Consider the following 20,782-nt stretch of genomic DNA (forward strand, 5'->3'; position numbering starts at 1 on the left):
ATTCTGTCTTGAGTATGGTTAAGTGAGTTTCAGAAAATGAGGTAATGTCAATTCTGACTATTATCCATACCAATCAGAAGTAAACCTCCCATTTTGATTGAGATTTTCTTTTATCACCTTGCTAACTGCCATAAAAGACCCTATCAGCCCTAACTCAAGATCTCTGGTTACTGAGAGGCCATAGATCCAGTTTATTGTTAATCATGTCATGTTAATCATGTAAACCATGTTAATCATGTTAAACTTTGTCTCTCAGCTTACCTTAATTTTCAAACATAACATAATATTGGCAAAGGAGAGAAATATTAAATAAATAAATATCATTCACTTTTTGTAAACAGAATCACTATTAATGTGCAAGCATAAATTTATAGTTAGATTTAGAAAGACTATGAAATAAAGTAAAATTAATTATGTCATAGGGAAATATGAACCATTTTGGCAGTCACATGGTATCTAGTTTTTGACAAGATAATCAAATACTCAAATGGCAGTTTAGCATTATATAAAATACACACACATATGTACATATAATATAATAAGATAGCATGGATAAGTGGGGTGGTATATATTACTGCTTCTTCAGATAAATTATTATTTTGATGTTTCATCAGAGCATGGCTTAGTTCTATAATAATTTTAATGTATTATAAGTTCTGGTAGATCCTAACAAGCTGGAAAGGCTTTCAGTGAAGATTAAATGTCTGTCATTTAAGATTAGACTAAATTTGGTGATATTTAACACTATACTATTTTTGGTTGAAAGATAAAAAAGTTGTCAGTTACATTTTTTATCCTTCAACCAAAAATAGTATAGTGCTAAATCACCAAACCAGTGTCAGTTACAGTAACTCTACAAGTTTATCTATAAAGTTATACAGGAATTCAATATCCATCAATAGAATGAACATTCACAGTGGGAAAATCATAGCTCCTTCAAGTGTTGAAATATATTCCAGTCTGGCTCCTGTACAGACTCTAGTTATAAAGAGTCCATGCTAAAAATCATTTTACCATATTAGCTTGAATATAAGGAGGTAATCCTCTTTATTTTTCCCTCCCCAAGGAAATCAACCAAACAACAATAACTACAACAACCACAAAAATCTGGTGCCTCTACATTAAAGTCTTTACTATAGTTATACTTCAACAGCCTTTTGTCTACCTTACCCATAATTGTCCACAGTAAGAGAGGCTGAATCTAAAATCCATAGGAATTCCCCACTAAACATCTCCCTCCATCTTCCATTACCTGGAATGCAGTCAGCTATATGAATGTACTTGTCTCTGCCACCATAGTACTTGGGGCTCTTTCCCTTGTTCCTTAATCAGGAAAGCTCCACCATTAACACTGCTCTTCTGTCACTCAGCTCTTTATGTTACATATTAAACATACTTGTATGGGACAGCTACGAGGCACAGAAGATAAAAGTGCCAAACCTGGAATTGGGAACACTTATTTTCCTCAGTTCAAATATAGTCTCAGACATTTAATAGCTGTGTGACCCTGAACATATCAGTTTGTCTCAGTTTTCTTGTCTGTAAAATGAATTGGAGAAGGAAAGATACTTGGCAAACCAGTATCTTTTCCTAGAAAACATCAAACAAGGAAGACTGAAACAATTAAATAACAAGATTAATTCTGAAGAATAATTTTAACAAAAATGGCATTTTCCTGTGAAGAACTTCTCATTTTGGGGGAAGGCCATTATTTTAATTAAATACAGCACACATACTTCATTTTAAAATATTGTTATTTATGGTCTCTATCATACCTATATTTGTTTTTATGCTTAATTTTAAATATCACTAAGGTAAGATTTTGCTTGGTTTATGAAAGCCAAACTAATCCTTACAATTTTTAATTTTTATTGCAGCCTTCTATTTTTTACATTAGGCTTGGAAAGGGAATGAAGAAAATGTCAATAAAAGTACTATAAGTAAACTACTTCTGCTCATTGGTGGTAATAAAATTTTACATGCTTTTTAAATTTTAATGTATTGTATTTGCAAGAAAGAAGCAGGGAGGTAGCAACAGTTTAATTTTGAATACATGACTTAATCAATTGTCTGACTAAATGTCTCTTCTAAATGAAGTACAGATTTGTTTGAAAATCATTAGTGTTAATGGTACTGTGCCTGGATCTCTACTACCATGAGACTATGAGACTACCACTATGCTCTAATATTGTATTTGAAAAAAACTGCATTGTATCACCTTGTTTCCCCAACACTTGATAAATCTTTTGAGAATTTAAATGCATTGTGTGGTATTCTGGTTTCTAATGGAGACTACTTTATTAGTTATACCAATTTTTAGAGGTGTGTCTACTTTAAGTCTTTTGAGGGAATGCTAATCTAACCATACAAAGGAATGGAATGGGAATAAGCATTTATATAGCACATACTAGGTTATTCAAGTGCTTTACAAATGTTATCTTACTTCATTCTCATTACAACTTTGTGAGGTGTTACAATAATCTCTTTTTATGATTGAAGAAACTGAGGCAGCAAAAGTTAAGTGATTTAAGTATACATAGCTATTAAATGTCTTACTCTATATTTTAACTCAAGTCTTTCTGACTTCAAGCCTAGAATTCTATCCACTGCACCATCTAGATACCTCTAAATCAACAGAAAAAAACAGAACATAAAAAAGTAAGATTAATGTTTTATTCACATAAAAAATTACTTTACCTGATCTGTCCTCGAACCAGAGGTCTGTTCTTTGTTCTATTCATATTTGAATCAAATGGAACCTCAAAGAACTGTATTGAAGAATAAAATGACAGAAGACACAAAAAAGTATTAAAATTATTTTTTGCAAGAATGATTACCTTATTACCAACTTAATTCTTAATATTATAGGCTTGGAAAGTAATTTACTGAAATCCTACTCTGATGTTTCATTGTACCATACAAGTTACCCTTTATGACAAATTCATGCTCAAAAGGTTATAAGAGAAATAATGATAGACTGCCTCTGTTATCTGAGTTATCAAACTACATAAGGGGCCTATCACCAGAATGACTACAGGGTAATGAAATTTTGGGCCACAGCAACTCTCAAAGATTATCTACTATTCATAGAAGGGTAGAGATTTGTATAATTGAATAAATGTTGTAGCTATTGATATCTGAGGTTACCTTAAAAGAGATTCCTCAGCATAGAGAGGCAACTATACCAAGGTTCTCTGCCCTTCTCGGATTATATTTAGAGTATTATGTTCAGTTTGGGACACCACAGTTTAAGATGGGCACTGGTAAATTGGAGATTATTTGGAGGATAGAAACTAGTGTGGCAAAGGGCCTTAAATGCATATAATTTTGGAATCAGTTGAAAGAATAGGAAATGTTTATCTTGAAAAGAAGGACTCAGAGGGGAAATTTTAGCTGCTTCAAGTATCTGTAAGACTGTCACATGGAATAATTAGGCCTATTTTGTTTATCCCCCAGAAGCCAGGATAAATTTTTTGGAAGGTACAAATAGGCAAATTTAGGCTTATTGTCAGAAAAAGCTTTCTGACATTATTGCACCAAGCAGAGGTACCAGAGGTCTTTAAGCAGAAGCTGGTTAAATACTAATTAGGTTATAATAGGGATTCTCTTTTTATGTGGGGTTAGACTTGAAGGCTATGAAAAGCCTGCCAATTCTCAAATTCTATGAATATGCACAATGATAACATTACAAATCCTTGAAACATCAAAATATTGCATAATAAATTTCACTTCAGTTTAAATTTGTTAGATTGAATAAAAATAATATTTTCCTAATGCTTTTAACATCTTCAATGTGGTTTCTATGTATCATTTGAGCCTCATAACAAACATGTTAGGTAGAAATTCCTATTATCTCTGTTTTATAAGTAAGGAAACAGTCTAAGAGAAATAAAGTTTGTCTATAGTTATATACCTAGCAAATAACAGGGGTGGAATTTGAGTTCAGGCATTCCTGCCTCCAACTTTGATACCCTATCTGATACAAGATGTTGACAACTAGTCTTCCTTAAAGATGCATAGTGAGGTCAAAAGGCAGACAGCAGAAAATATAGAAAAGAAGAAATGAAAATAGACACTCCAAGTGATACTTTTTTGAATTAGGAAGGAGAGGAGAGATATGGAGTGGGAATGGAAGAACTGTGAATTTTGTTTTGTTTTGTTCTTAAAGGATGAAGAAAATGTAACTACTGTAGGCAGGAGTTAAGGGGTCAGTAGGCAGAAATGTGAAGAGAGAGGTGGAAGTAATAGAGGAGAAAATTTGCTAGAAAATTCTAAAGACAATAAAATCAAGGGTGAATGTGGAAGAGTTGGTCTTGGCAAGATGAAGAGCTACCTATTCATTTAAGACTGAAGAAAGAAATTGTGGCAGCTAGATGGTGCAGTAGAGTGCTGGCCCTGAATTCAAGAGGACTTGAGTTCAAATTCAGCCTTAGACATATAACACTTTCTAGCTGGGTAACCCTGGGCTTAACCCTGATTGTCTTAAAAAAAAAATTGTGGGAAATGTCTGAGTGATGTGATTTATGAAGGAGAGAAAAGAAAAGAGAGAAAATTTGGCTTCAAAGTATGAGATGAAGGCTTCACTTGGAAGGGGTAAATAAGGAATATTGTGGGAAGTTTTAAGAAATAAGAAAAGGATCAGACTACTGTAGAGAGTGGGATAATGAATCCATTAGGTAGTAGTGATGAGGTCTAGATATGGGGTACCTAAATGAAATTAGGGTTTGAGGTAACTAGTTATAGGTTCGGGGTACAGGGAGTCAAACAGAGTTCCCCTGCAACCTCTTTGGATTCGGTGCAAAGAAACAGAGTTAAAGGAGGTTAGTAGCGGCACAAGAGTCCCCTGTAAAGGAATTTACAGACCCGAAAACCTAGATTGATAAAAGAGGTTTATTATAGGGTTTGGAAGGTTAAAGTCTAGTTAGTAAAAGGTAAAGGTAGAGATAAGAGGGCACCAGAAACAGTGTTCCAATGGGCAGAGAGTCTTTGGTGCCAGGCATGGTGCTGGCATGTTTCGACCCTCTTCAAAGAGAGAACTCCAGTTTGGCTCTTTTATAATGAGAGATTTAGCTAAAGGGGACTGAGGACAGAGTACCAAGTTGGCTCCTAGTCAGTGAGAGCTAGAATTTGCTAGGTAGGGGTTGGGAAACCTGAGCAGATCATTAGAATGGGGGCTGGGAGAGCCCGGAACTCCTATTGGAATTCAAAGGGGTGATTTTGACCAGGATTTGTGAATCAAAGGTCCTAGCTTCTTGAATTGATAATACATCAGCTAGGAGGGGTTGGGAATCAGAAAGGAATAAATCAATCTGAAAGGATTAGTTTCCTAAAGAGACCACAACCCAGATCATTAGTGGAATGATTGCCTCACTGCAGAGAGTACCTCATTAAGATTAGAAAATATAAATTTGTAATGGATTTATGTCAGTTTTATGGGGCAGCTAATGGACAGCATAATAGCTAGGAATGGCACAGAATGGTGGCATAATGGATAGAATTCCTAAATTCAATTCCGGCCTCAGCCACTTATTAGCTGTGTGACTCTGGGCAGGTACATAACCTTGTTTGCCTCAGTTCTCTATCTATAAAAAAGATCAGGAAAAGGAAATGGCAAACCTCTCCAGTATCTTTGCCAGGGAAATACCCCAAACAATCATAAAATGTTGAATATGACTGAAAAATTACTAAATGTAATGTTCCTAGTTGGTTTTCTAGAGGTCTTGGAGCAACCTTCATTTCAGTAGATTAATCACCACAAGAATAGCCAGGTGTTAAAGTCCAACTCCTTTGTTGTTGCCTTGCCTGGGGCTGGGTAGCTTTCTGGAAAGCCTTTCAGACCCGTCTTGGTCTCAGTGGGGGAAGTACCGGAGGCCAGCCACCACAATGGTGTAAGAAGAAGTGAATGAATCTGGTTCTGAGTCTGAAGGCTGGTGCTTCAGCCTCCAAGTACCACAAAGGTGGATGATGGAATCAATCTGTCTCTCAATCCCTGCTGGCTGTTATATAATCTATTGTAATTACATTATTATAGGTGTGAATCTTGTAGAAGTAAGTATGTTAAGTGCATGTACTGATCTAGAGAACACCAAATCTTGCTGATCTAGAAGCACCATGCTAAACTAGATAACCATTGTCTTTATTAATTCCACTGAGTTAGCACCTTGTAAGAATCCTTTTAAGTTTTAAGTACAGAGTTCTGGCCCATAACAATTAAACAACAAAAAACTAAACAGTCAGCTTTGTGATTCTTTCAGTTCTATTCAGTAACATGTGAAGGATTGATTTATGTTACTGATATGTAACTGAGGAAAAAACATGAAATCTATAGAAGAATGGGGTCAAGTTGGGGGGAGGAGGCTGGGTATAAGCATAAGCCAATACACCTAAAGACTGAAAAGTTGTTAGAATCTATATAAAGAAAATAATCATTGTCAAATGGTTCTAAAATTTATCTCAAGTAATTGTGAGGAAGCAGAAAAGGGCTCCAAGGGTGTTCAGGTTCAAAATTAGAAAGCAAAAGATAGAACATGCTTGGACTATGAGGGAGAAAAAAACCCAACTTAAGTGTTTTTTGATGTTCAAAAGCCCACTAAAGTTATAATAGAAGAAACAAAGGCAAAACTCAATGAAAAAAATGGATCAATGAAAAGAACGTTGAAGTGGAAAAACAATTTGTAAAGGGCTAATATATAAACATTCCCTGGTAGTGGTGAAGGAGGTACTAAGGTTTCTTATATGAGAAAAGATATTTTTGAAATCCAAATGGCCAAGAATCTGTCTTGTTCCCATGGTAGGTTTCTTGGGCCTATTAAAAAACATATACTTTTGGCCCTAGACTTCTCAATTCAGCATTACTATAGTATTATGCATATATAATAGGCACTTGATATACACACATTTATTTCTAATTAAAAGATCAAATAAAACATCACAGAAAGGTTAGGAATACCATACCCAGCCAAATCCATAGGATGAAACAACTATAAGGAGAAGACCAAAGAGTTGAGACATGAGAGAATTAAGATTATTCCTTCTATTCAGAGTTTGGGACTAGAATTAAATAATAAACACCTTTGTGACTTGCTATTTCTGATCCTCAAACTGCTAGTACACCCCCTTCTATTCTCCTTTTCACTGTTACTTTTAGGTTCTTCCAATATCCACATTGCTCAGTAACTTCTTCTGTGAAGTTCATGTATTCATCTCTACCAACTAATCAAAATCATGGTAACTATTGTCTACAGAACTCCTGGTCATTCCCCCTTTTTCCTAACCCTATTCCAGATCTTTTCAACCTTTTCAAATCTCTTATGACTCCTTCCCTGAAAGCCTCTTGGCTGTGAACTATTCCTCATATTTTACAGAAAAAATTAAGGCCATTTGTGATAAGCTCCCACTTTCTCATCTCATATCACTCATATACCCTCTGCCACTATCTCCCTAACTTCACACCTGTCTCACAAAAAGAGGTGGTCCTACTTTTAATCAAGGCAAACCCCTCTACTTGCACAAGTGATCCTATTCTATCCCATTTTTTCCATTACACTATTTCCTTTATCATATGCACTTTATCACTTATCTTCAATTTTCCCCTGTCTACTGGCTTTTTGACAATTGCTTTCCAACATTCCTATCTCTATCATTCATAAAAATCCTCCTTCCATTCTAGTTAGCTAATCTCCTTGAGAAAGTCATCTATAATAGATATGTCCACTTTCTCTTCTCTTACTTTCTCCTTAATCCCCTATCTGGCTTCAGACCTCATTCTACTTAAAATTGTTCTCTCCAAAGTTACCAACAAACTCTTAAATGCCAAATCTAATGGCCTTATTTCAGTTTTCATTCTTCTTAATCTCTTTGCAGTCCTTGACAGTGTTCATCACTCTCTTCTCCTTGATATTCCTTATTCTTTAGATTTTGCAAGATACTACAATCTCTGATTCTCCTCCCAGTTTTATTTCTTCTCAGTCTTACTTACTGGATCTTCATCTAGGTCATGCCCTCTAACTGCAGTTATTTCCTGGGATTCTGTTTTGGAGCCTCGTATTCCCTTACTATTAACTTCAGCTTCCATGAATTTTATTGTCTCCAAGTTAATGATTCTCAAATCTACCTATCCTGACTTAATCTCTCTGCTGACCTCTAGTCTTATATTTCCAAATGTTTTTCAAACATCTCAAGATGGATATCCAGTACACATTTTAAACTAAAAACAGCCAGAACTGAGCTCATTTATCCTTCCCCTCTAGTCTCCCTACTCCTTAACTTTTCTATGACTGCTGAGGAAATAACACCACCCATCTTCAAAACCTATAGACTCTCAATGTAGATGTCATACTTGATTTCTTATTACTTCTCATCCTGTATATGCAATTTGTAGCCAAGGCCTCATGATTCATTTTTTCAATATTACTTAAATATCCTCTCCTACCTCCCTCTGATACTGCCATAACCATGGTGCAGGACTTTATCACTTCATTTTTAATTACTATGACTTATCCAAAGATGGCAGGAGGGGTCAGATCCTGGCCCTGGTAGAAAGTGTGATCATGGGCGGAGCCAAGATGGCAGAGAAGGCACACTCGAGATTCTGAGCTCCTCTCATACCCTCATTACCAATTTTTAAAATCAGCCTCAAAAATAGTGCTAGACTGGTAAGGTTCACGAAGATCAGAAGTACAACAACTCACCACCCGAAGATAATCAGGAATATCACCAGAAAAGGTTTGTCCTGAGTGGTGTGAACAGACCAGTGCAGGGCAGGGATACAATCGAGAGCAGGGATAGCCTCTGGGTTGGAAGGTTTACATAGAGCTCTCTGTCATAGGCTGACTGGTTTGCTTTGGTTGTGGAGTAGTGGGCCAGCAGAGAAATCAGACCTGGGATAGAGGGTACTCTGAGGGATGCCAGAGCAGGATCTGGCTGTGCCCACATTGGACTGGAAGTGACTCAGAGCAGATCATAACATAGCTCTTCACAGCATTCTGCAGCTAGGGGCTCTTGTTGGGGGGCAGTCACAAATCTGCATGGCAGGAGCACAGCCCGGGGCAGCCTCTCATCTGCGCAGTGAGGGGCTCAGCATGGGGGAATGGAATCTCCATAGCTTGACTGCACTCCCCAGGCAAAGACACTTCCAGTGTAAGGGATAGAGCAACTACTAATACTCAAAGCCCTGTGGGGGCAGTTGCTAATGCTCACAGCGGGGCTCCTCCCAGGGCACTTACACAGCCCGGCCCTTGTTACCCAGGCCTAGTCACTTCCATGTGGAGCTCTTCCCAGAGCACTGCTGCAGCACGGCCATTCCTTGCAGCCCATTGGTAGGACAGCTATTGTACATATACCCATCCTTGCTCTGCAAAGATTTGTGATAAGTTCCCTCTTTATCATCTCATATCACTCTGCCACTATCTCCCTAACTTCACACCTGTCTCACAAAAAGAGGTGGTCCTACTTTTAATCAAGGCAAACCCCTCTACTTGCACAAGTGATCCTATTCTATCCCATTTTTTCCATTACACTATTACCTCTATCATATGCACTCTATCACTTATCTTCAATTTTCCCCTGTCTACTGGCTTTTTGACAATTACTTTCCAACATGCCTATCTTTACCATTCATAAAAATCCTCCTTCCAAATCAGTTAGCTAATCTCCTTGAGAAAGTCATCTATAATAGATATGTCCACTTTCTCTTCTCTTACTTTCTCCCTAATCCCCTATCTGGCTTCAGACCTCATTCTATTTAAATTATTCTCTCCCCTAGTTACCAACAAACTCTTAAATGCCAAATCTAATGGCCTTGTTTCAGTTTTCAAATGAGTAAAAAAACCAAGAGAATGACTGATAGCTTCTATACAGAAAGAGAGCAACTTTCCTACCCCAAGGAGACTAATAGCAAACAGCCTCCAGACAATACACCAAATAATGATCTCCTAGAAGAGACTATTAAAAATCTCAAAAGAGAGTTAGAAGAAAAATGGGGAAAGGAAAGAGAAGTTTAAAAGTTGAGAAATACAAATTAAAACAAACTTTTTTTTTTTTTTTGCTGAGGCAACTGAGGTTAAGTGACTTGCCCAGGATCACACAGCCAGATCTAAACTCAGATCTATCTACTACACCAATCCCTTCCCCAAAACAAACTTTTTAGTGTTAAGTTATACCCAAAGTTGACAAAAAGACGAAAAAGACAAATATTGAAAAGGTTGTGGGAAAACAGATGCATTAATGCCATGTTGATAGAGATATAAACTATGAAAATTAGAACTATGTTCAAAAATATATTAAACTGTAAGTATTATTTGATATCCCTATACCAGTAATATTACTATTAGAGCTATAACCAAAGAGATAAAAGGAAAATGAAAAGGATTTTATTACATTCACAAATATTTATAGCAGTTCTTTTTGTGCTGCAAAGAACTGACAACTGATGTGTTATCCAGCAATTATGGAATGACTGAATAAAGGTTTATAAGTATATTGGAATCCTACTATATTATAAGAAATAATAAAGGGGATGATTTCAAAGAAATTTGTGAATATTTGTATGAAGTGATGAAGGGTTAAGTAGGCAGAACATTTTTACAATACACCAAAAGTCAAACAGCTAAGAAAGCATTAGAAAGTCTGATCAAAATAATGACCAATAATTCCAAAGGACTAATGGTGCAACATATTACCAAAATCTAATAGAGAGGTGACAAACTTACCTATCTCTAAAAAAGAAAAAAGTTGCTCTCTTCATTCAAGTTTCTGTCTTAGCAATCTCAAAAAAAAAAAAAAAATTGCTATATTCATTCTAAGGCAGAAATTTGCTTTTCTTGACTACAAATTTGTGTAATAGCCTTTAGGATTTTTTGCATTCTTAATGAAGGGAGGAGTGGAATATAAATAATATATATCTTTGTAAAAGTAAATTTTTTTTAAACTGCATTTTAAATTAAATTAAAACTACATTTTATACAAAAAATATTTATACAGCAATAAAATGAGAGGCTACAGCCAAACCTATGAGACAGTAGAAACAGAAAATAAGCAAAGATCTCTATCATAATTTTGGATAAGGCAATAGCAAAAGTACAATTAATAAAAAGAGGTAAACAGGGAAACAAATTATACTTTCAGCCATCATAAATAAGAAATCACTATCAATCCTTTAACTCACTATATAACATGTAAATACTTAAAGGAAAAGTTAATCAAATTTGGGATAAATAGATTGTAAAGCTATAATAGTAGGGAGTTTCAATGTACTACCTCTTTCAAACCCAGACATATCTAACAAGAATTTAAAAAAAAAAAAAAAGAAAAGAAAAAAATTAAGGACCTAAATATTAGAGAGGCTAGCTCTTTGGTGATTGCTGAAATGGATACTTGCATATTTCTCATGTTTACACTTTAACAAAAACCATAAATTGGGAAATAAAAACCTGACAAATACAGAAAAACATATATACTAAATATATCCTTTCCTGATTGCATTGCACTTACTTACTTCCTCTTCTCTGTCCTTGCTTCAGGGTCTTTCCCAGGGAGTACTGATTCATTCCAGATACACATCCCCTGCCTTTGAACTCTCTGTTCTAGATATCTCCCAAGGAACCCTGAATTAGTCAGGGATCCTAGTCACCACCTCTGGCCTCCTTCTTTCATTGCCTTCCAGCTAGTGTTGCATTGATTCCAAATCTAAGAAACCTGACTCCTAGTCTTCATCATTACTACAAGATTTTGTCCAGCACTCTGAAAACCTTTTTAAGACCATATCCATTTGGAATTGCCAACTCTTGCTTCCTAAGACTTCCTAAGACATTCATCTGTTATTGCCTGCTGTGATGCAAACCTCCTGGGCCTCATGACATGTCACCACTTGCGATGAATTTAGACACTGAGGAAGGACCTCTCATTACAATGAGTTCAGTTTCTGACTAAGAGTTTCTCTACCTCACCTTCTGGGAGACTTCAACATACATACTGATATTACATCAAAAGATTATAATTTCACAGTTCCTCAGTCAAGACTAGATTATCTGAACTGTTTCTGGGGTCAATTTAAGACCCTTCTTATTTTCACAGAATCACAAAACATCAGATTTTCTATCACCAATCTAGTCCAATCTATGTTTATATTATATCAGATCAGTCATTTTAGATCTATTCTAAAAAGGATCTCTGTTGAAAGGCTTGTTAACTAGAACTAATTATGAAACATGTTATAGCTTATTTAAATGCATTACCAGTGTGCAACTGAATTATATTCAACATGCAACTTAAATTACATTTAAATTATCAGGATGATTTTCTATATGACACATAAGTAAATCATAACAAAATTGTTCTCTGACATCATAAATCACAGAACTTTAAGCTACATCCAAATGAATATAAGCATTCAAATATCAACTTTAATATGCATGACACCATGAATTAATAACATTTGCTGTTACTGAAAATGTGACTATCATGAGAGTGGAAGGTTTCCTTTATATATATATATATATATATATATATATATATATATATATATATATATATATATATATTTTTTTTTTTTTTTTTATTAATTTTATAACATTTTTTACAACATTATCCCTTGTACTCCCTTCTGTTCCGAATTTTCCCCTACTTCCCTCCACCCCCTCCCCTAGATGGCAGGCATTCCCATACATATTAAATATGTTATAGTATATCCTAGGTAAAATATATATGTGCAGAACAGAATTTTGTTGTTGTTGTTGTTGTTGTTGTTGCAAAGGAAGAAATGGATTTGGAAAGTAAAATATAACCTGGAGAGAAAAACAAAAAAAATGCTAACAGTTTACTCATTTCCTTTCCAGTGTTCCTTTTCTGGTATAGCTGATTCTGTCCATCACTGATCAATTGGAATTGGATTAGCTCTTCTCTAAATTGAAGATATCCACTTCCATCAGAATACATCCTCATACAATATCATTGTTGAAGTGTATAATGATCTCCTAGTTCTGCTCATTTCACTCAGCATCAGTTCATGTAAGTCTCTCCAAGCCTCTTTGTATTCATCCTGTTGGTCATTTCTTACAGAGCAATAATATTCCATAACATTCATATACCATAATTTATCCAACCATTCTCCAATTGATGGGCATCCATTCATTTTCCAGTTTCTAGCCACTACAAAAAGGGCTGCCACAAACATTTTGGCACTACAGGTCCCTTTCCCTTCTTTAGTATTTCCTAGGGATATAAGCCCAGTAGTATCACTGCTGGATCAAAGGGTATGCACAATTTGATAACTTTTTGGGCATAATTCCAGATTGCTCTCCAGAATGTTTGGATTCTTTCACAACTCCACCAACAATGCATCAGTATCCCAGTTTTTCCACATCCCCTCCAACATTCATCATTATTTGTTCCTGTCATCTTAGCCAATCTGATAGGTGTGTAGTGATATCTCAGAGTTGTCTTAATTTGCATTTCTCTACTCAATAATGATTTGGAACACTCTTTCATATGGGTGGAAATAGTTTCAATTTCATCATCTGAAAATTGTCTGTTCATATCCTTTGACCATTTATCAATTGGAGAATAGCTTGATTTCTTACAAATTAAAGTCATTTCTCTGTATATTTTGGAGATGAGGCCTTTATCAGAACCTTTAACTGTAAAAATGTTTTCCCAATTTGTTACTTCCCTTCTAATCTTGTTTGCATTAGTTTTGTTTGTGCAAAAGCTTTTTAATTTGATGTAATCAAAAATTTCTATTTTGTGATCAATAATGATCTCTAGTTCTCCTTTGGACACAAATTCCTTCCTTCTCCACAAGTCTGAGAGGTAAACTATCCTATGTTCCTCTAATTTAATTATGATCTCGTTCTTTATGCCTAAATCTTGGACCCATTTTGATCTTATCTTTGTATGTGATGTTAAATGTGGGCCCATGCCTAGTTTCTGCCATACTAATTTCCAATTTTCCCAGCAGTTTTTGTCAAATAATGAATTCTTAACCCCAAAAGTTAGGATCTTTGGGTTTGTCAAACACTAGATTGCTATTTTTATTCACTATCTTGTCCTGTAAACCTAACCTATTCCACTGATCAACTACTCTATTTCTTAGCCAATACCAGATGGTTTTGGTGACTGCTGCTTTATAATATAGTTCTAGATCAGGTACAGCTAGAACACCTTCATTTGATTTTTTTTTCCATTACTTCCCTTGAAATTCTCGACCTTTTGTTCTTCCACATGAATTTTGTTGTTATTTTTTCTAGGTCATTAAAAAAGTTTCTTGGGAGTCTGATTGGTATAGCACTAAATAAATAGATTAGTTTAGGAAGTATTGTCATCTTAATTATATTTGCTCAGCATATCCAAGAGCACTCAATGTCTTTCCAATTATTTAAATCTGACTTTATTTTTGCGGCAAGTGTTTCATAATTTTGCTCATATAATTCCTGACTTTACTTTGGTTGATATATTCCCAAATATTTTATACTCTCGACAGTTGTTGTGAATGGAATTTCTCTTTGTATCTCTTGCTGTTGGATTGTGTTGGTAATGTATAAAAATGCTGAGTATTTATGTGGATTTATTTTGCATCTTGCAACTTTGCTAAAGTTCTGAATTATTTCTAATAGCTTTTTAGCAGAGTCTTTGGGGTTCTCTAAGTATACCATCATGTCATCTGCAAAGAGTGATAGTCTGATATCCTCTAATTCCTTGAATCTCTTTCTTGGCTCTAGTACAATGTTGAATAGTAATGGTGATAGTGGGCAACTTTGTTTCACTCCTGATCTTACTGGGAAAGGTTCCAGTTTATTGCCATTACATATGATGTTTACTGACGGTTTTAAATATATGCTCCTTATTATTTTAAGGAATAACCCATTTATTCCTATACTCTCAAGTGTTTTTAGTAGGAATGGATGTTGGATTTTATCAAATGCTTTTTCTGCATCTATTGAGATGATCGTATGCTTTTTGTTAATTTGGTTACTGATATAGTCGATTATGCTAATAGTTTTTCTAATATTGAACCAGCCCTGCATTCCTGGTATAAATCCCACTTGGTCATAGTATATTATCCTGGGGATAATATACTATGTTCCTTTTCTAGCAATTTTGTTCCTTTTCTAGCAATTTTAGTTGTAAGCTCAATTCGTTGACCCTCTCTTTCTCTATTTTATGCAAGTAGGCCTCTAGAGATATAAAACTTCCCCTTATTACTGCTTTGGCTGTATCCCACACATTTTGGTATGATGTCTCATTATTGTCATTTTCTTGGGTGAAGTTATTAATTATGTCTAAGATTTGCTGTTTTACCCAATCATTCATTAGTATAAGATTATCTAGTTTCCAATTATTTTTTGGTCTATTTTCCCCTGGCTTTTTATTAAATGCACTTCCTGTGAATTCTTTATTTTTTCTAACTCAAATTTCAGGACGTTGTCATTCCCTATCATAGCTTCTCTTTCCTTTCCCCATTTTTCTTCAAACTCTCTTAACTTTTTAATAGTCTCTTCTAGGACAGAGTTATGTGATGGGGGGCAGGTATCATTCCCCTTTAGGGTGTTATCTGGAGACCGTCTGGTGTTAGCCTCCTCGGGGTTGGATATCTGCTCTTTCTCTGTATAGAAGGTGTCAATCGTTCTCTTCAGCTTCTTACTCATTGTTAAAAATCTGTGGGGGTCTGCCCTTGGGGTAAGAAATTTATTTACCAGCTTCCTCCCAGACCCAGATGGATGCAGACTCCTGTGCCTGAGCTGAGAGAGAGCTCTGGGAGAGAATTCCCTTCCCCCCCTCCCCAGAAATGCCTTAAAGGTGGTTAGCAGTGCTGCAGCTTCAAGGACTGCCCAGTGAAGAAGGACCCCACTGTGTGGCCTAGGGACTGCCCTGAGGTTTAAGGCTGAACAGTGAAAGCGTCACAAACCCCAGCCAATGCCTCCTGTGGGGCCGTGGTGTGAAAAGCTGATGTGAAAAGCCCCTGCGCTCAAACCAGAAGTGTCTGCCCAGAAACCGCGGTCCCTACTTCAAAGGTTCTTCTTCTCTGGGAGTTCTGCTTCTCTGGGAATTGCGCTGCTGCTAGAATTCCACTGCCTCAGGCTGAGCCCCACGCTATGTGGATTAGAGGCTGCCTCAGGCTGTATCCCCCACTATTCAGGCTCTCAACTACCCCAAGCAGAAGCCCCAGGCAGCAGAAGGCGGCTACACAGCAGTGCCGAAATTGGTGTTAGGTCACTTCTGGATTGGAAGGGATTTAGGATCTGGCTTTACTTTTTAAAGTAGCTTGATTTCTCTTCTGATCTGCTGTTTTATAAGCAGAGAAGAGCTATCAGCCTGTGCCAGATTCCTCTCTCAGTGGCTTCTCTGATCCCAGAGTTCTCCCCAGCCCTATCAACATAGTGTGCTAGCACCTAACCCTGTCTGTGCTGATTTTGTTTTTCCTCCCCTTGGAACCAACCTTTTCTGTTGAAATTCCAGATTCTCTTCAGCTGCTAAGTTGTGCTTCTAATCCTTGTGGTTTTTATCAGTCCAGTGTTATTTTTGAGGCTGATTTAACTAGTTGTTATTGAGGGAAGAAAGGAGCTTACAAATTCGCGTGTATCTGCTCTGCCATCTTGGCTCTGGCCCCCCCCCCCCCCGGCTTAGATTTATTATTAATAGCATAGATAGTAAGATAGAGAGCTAACTCAATGTTGAGGACTTAAATACCAAAGAAAATTTGCAAGAAACTTGGAAGACTGAATTCTGATTCAAAATAATTTTGTTGGAGAAAAGAAAGCCAGAAACAAAAACCAAGATATTCTTGAAGTAGGCCACCCAAACAATTTTTTACTCAGTTTTTAGTTTCTAGATCATTTTAGGTAGATAATGAAGGGAAAGCCAGTCTGATTTTTATATCTAATCTATTAAAAAAATTTCTCTATTACAATTGTTTTTTTTTTTATACATAGGATTATCTCATTTTCAATTTTAAAAATTCAAAAAAAGGACAAGGTAAATTTTGCATGTCAAAGATGAAAGGATTTAGACATATAAAGTTTCCCCATTTAAAAGTAAATTCATTAACAAGTCCCAGATCAGGTCTTTAAATCATCAGGCTTATTTTAGGTTTCAAAACAATTCTCATATTGCCTATTTATATTGTATGGTTACTAACTCTGTATATCTAAGGTGAAATAGTATTTTCTCAGCAAGCTTACAAATTTTATGAATTAAATAGATATGATATAAAACACCAAATATGAATCGAGAAAATAAGATTTAAGGCTCGGTAATTATGTAATTTTTAAGTGTAAAGATTATATAAATTGTATAAGGTTAAGTGATTACATAAATTTATACAAGTCAGTAAATGCCATTTCTAGCATAATAATAGTCAAAAATCTACATTAAAGAAAAAATCAAATTGATCTTTTTCTCACACATATGCTTATGCCTATTTATTATAAAAATTTATTCTCACTATTCTTTCAGAAAATACTTCTTTTTCTACATTACCACCTCCAGCTAAAAGTTAAAAAACAATGGTATAGCCAATAAGAGACACTTTTACAAACCAAATTTAAAAATAATGAACTAACCTGATTAATGGTGTTAGCTGCACAGGATGCAAGGCATGTTCCAAGAGAGGCAAACAGGAAACAGTATAAATCAAAAGGTACGGGAGCCAACACAAATCCAGCTGAAGCTGTACTCACGACTAAAGCTACAACACAAAATCAGAAAAAGGACCTAGTATCATTATCAAAGCAACTTCCCAAATCTAAAAGCATAACACTAGATTGATTTATATATATATATATATATATATATAGATATAGATATAGATATATACAGTCATTATATGCTAATTTTTAAATGCATAGAAAGGTTGGAGATTTGAATTTATTCTGCCAACAAATATTAATTAGGCATTTATGCAGTGGTTCTCAAAGGTTTCCCTAAGTGTACCATAAAATTCCCCAGATTCCAGGACATCCACACAATGCAGCCCTTGCTCTCAGCTGCAGTTTGTGGCCTTTTAAACACACACACACACACACACATACATATTGGTTCTTTCTCAAACAATTTAATATCCCAGTTCTTCAATCTACCTAATTCCCTTGACCTATTACTAAGAGTTTAACTTCCATGTTCATTTATTCTGAAATTCCTTCATCTGATCTTAGCCTTTCAACATTCTCTCAACCTTACAATCAGAACCCTACTGGTCATCATCCAATCAATATACTTTTTAATTCTTCCCCAGGATACCAACTCTATAACAGCTAAACTTTCTTTTTTTCTCAATCTGGATCACTTAGGCAATCAATTCAACTCCACACAGCTGTTTATGCTCAAATTTCCATGACACTTCCTTTTTTGATTGATTATGCCTGCTCCAAGCCCAACTTTGGAGTATTCCCATTATTGGATGCTTTTACTCGTATTCATGAAATGCTAAAGTACTGGAGAATGGGTACACTACAAATTTCATGATCTTAACTGGGCCCTCTTTGAAGCAAAGTAGTTCTTTTATATTCTTTCATTCACTATGACACTCACTACAGCAGTTATTCTAAACATTTCCATCCATTCTTAAACATTCCAGTAAATATCAATCCTACCATACTCTCAGTTGAGATACGCCTAAGATTTGATGAAAACTCTTCTCCCATTCTCTTTCCCATTACTCAGACAACTTGCCCCACTATCTCTGCTTTTAATTCTTTTCTCTGGCACTTCTCCTTACCACAGTAAATAACTACAAATCCTATTTTCTCTAGCAGACTGTTGTATCTGTTTTCTCCAATTTTTACATAATAACCAATTTCTCCATATCTACTATCTCTCTTTTAAAATATATTTTTATATTTTATTTTTTTAAATGACATAAAAACAACAACATTCATTTAAAAATTTTTTGCATGTCAAATTATCTTCCTCTCTTCCCTATCCACTCCTTGAAAAAGCAAACAACTTATTATAGATTATCTCTTGGTGATTCAGAATTAGTAATGGTACAGCTGGTATAAAGGGTATGGACAGTTTTATAGACCTTTGGACATAATTCTAAATTACTCTCCATAATAACTGAATCAATTCCCAACTGCACCAACAGTGAATTAGTATCCCACTTCTTCCACGTTCCCTCTAACATTTCTCTCACATTAGTCAATTTGATAGATACAACAAAATGGTTATCTCAGAATTGTTTTAAAATACAATTTTTAAGTCAATAGTGATTTAGATTATTTTTCACATGACTCTGAGTTCTTCATCAGAAAACTGCCTGTTCATATCTTTTGAGGATTTATCATTTGGGGAATGATTGATAGTCTTATAAATTTGACTCAATTCTCTACATGTTTGAGAAATAAGGCTTTTATCAGAGAAACTTGCTATGAACTTTCTTCCAGTTTTTTGCTTTTCTCCTAATGTTGGCTATATTCAATGTTTGTGTAAAACCTTTATAACGAAATAAAAATTTATACTTCTCATAATGTTCTTTATCTTGTTTTATAAATTCTTCCTTTTTCCATATTCAAAACTCTCCTAATTTATTTGCTATTACATTTCCTGTCTAAATCATATATCCATTTTGACTTTTTCTTGGTATACAATATAAGATGTTGAGCTATATTTATTTTCTGCTATTGTTTTCAAGTCTTCGCTGAAATTTTTGTCAAATAGTTAAGTTCTTGTCCCAGAAGTTTGGATCTTTTGCATTTACTAAACATTACATTTTTGCATTTTAAATTTAAAATATATATTTTATATCTAATTTATTCCATTGAACTACCACTCTATTTCTTAGTCAGTAACTAATTGTTTACACGATTATTGCTTTGTAATACAGTTTTAGATCTGGTGGCTATTAAAGCCACCTTCTTTCATATTGTTTTTTCTCACTGATTCCCATGATTTTCTTGTTCTTTCGTTCTTACAAGATGATTTTTTCTAGCTCTATAAAATACTTTTTAGTAGTTTCATTGCATAGAATAAATTAATTTAGATATAATTGTGCATTTTTATTATATCTTGCCCACCCATGAACAATTAATATTTCTCTAATTGTTTAGATCTGATTTTATTTGGGACAATATGTTTTCTAATTGAGTCCACATAATTCCTGAGTTTCTTATGTCAGGTAGACTCCCAAATATTTTACATTTCTACACTTATTTTAAATGGAATTTCTCTTTCTATCTCTTACAGCCCTGTTTGTTGGAAATATATAAAAATGCTGATGGTTTGTAAGAATGTATTTTATATTCTGGAATTCAGCTGATAGTATTATCTCAATTAGTACTTTAGTTGCCTCTCTAAATATGCCATTATATCACTTGCAAAGAATGATAATTTTGTTTCCTTACTAACTATATTAATAATTTCCCTTTTCTTTTTTAATTGCTATCATTAACGTTACAATTTCAATATTGAATAACAGTGGTAATAATGTCTTCTAGCTTAACTCTACTCAGATAATCCTTTATGATGGCTTTCAATAGATACTACTTACCATCTTTATTCTGATGGAAGTGGATATCTTCAACATAAAGAAGATCCAACTCACTTCCAGTTGATCAATGATGGACAGAAATAACTACACTCAGAGAAGGAACAATGGGAAGTGAATGCAAATTGTTAGCACTACTGTCTATCTACCCAGGTTACTTGTACCTTCGGAATTTAATACTTAATGTGCAACAAGAAAATGGTATTTACACACATATATTGTATCTAGGTCATATTGTAACACATGTAAAATGTATGGGATTGCCTGTCATCGGGGGGAGGGAGTGGAGGGAGGGGGGGGGATAAT

The 20,782-nt window shown here is 35.1% G+C and overlaps 1 protein-coding gene across 3 annotated transcripts in view; it reads right to left on the reverse strand.

Annotated features, from left to right (window-relative positions):
• Nucleotides 1–20,782, reverse strand: part of COX10 (cytochrome c oxidase assembly factor heme A:farnesyltransferase COX10) — a 76,324-nt gene that overhangs the window by 32,508 nt on the left and 23,034 nt on the right. For all 3 annotated transcript variants that reach the window (XM_074312020.1, XM_074312021.1, XM_074312022.1), the window contains 2 exons: nucleotides 17,556–17,680; nucleotides 2,698–2,768 (listed from right to left, as the gene is read on the reverse strand). In XM_074312020.1, coding sequence (XP_074168121.1) covers nucleotides 2,698–2,768; nucleotides 17,556–17,680 — 196 coding nt within the window. The remainder of the gene's footprint in view (nucleotides 1–2,697; nucleotides 2,769–17,555; nucleotides 17,681–20,782) is intronic.

Source organism: Sminthopsis crassicaudata, chromosome 4 (genome assembly GCF_048593235.1).
Source record: "Sminthopsis crassicaudata isolate SCR6 chromosome 4, ASM4859323v1, whole genome shotgun sequence".
Classification (NCBI taxonomy): domain Eukaryota; kingdom Metazoa; phylum Chordata; class Mammalia; order Dasyuromorphia; family Dasyuridae; genus Sminthopsis; species Sminthopsis crassicaudata.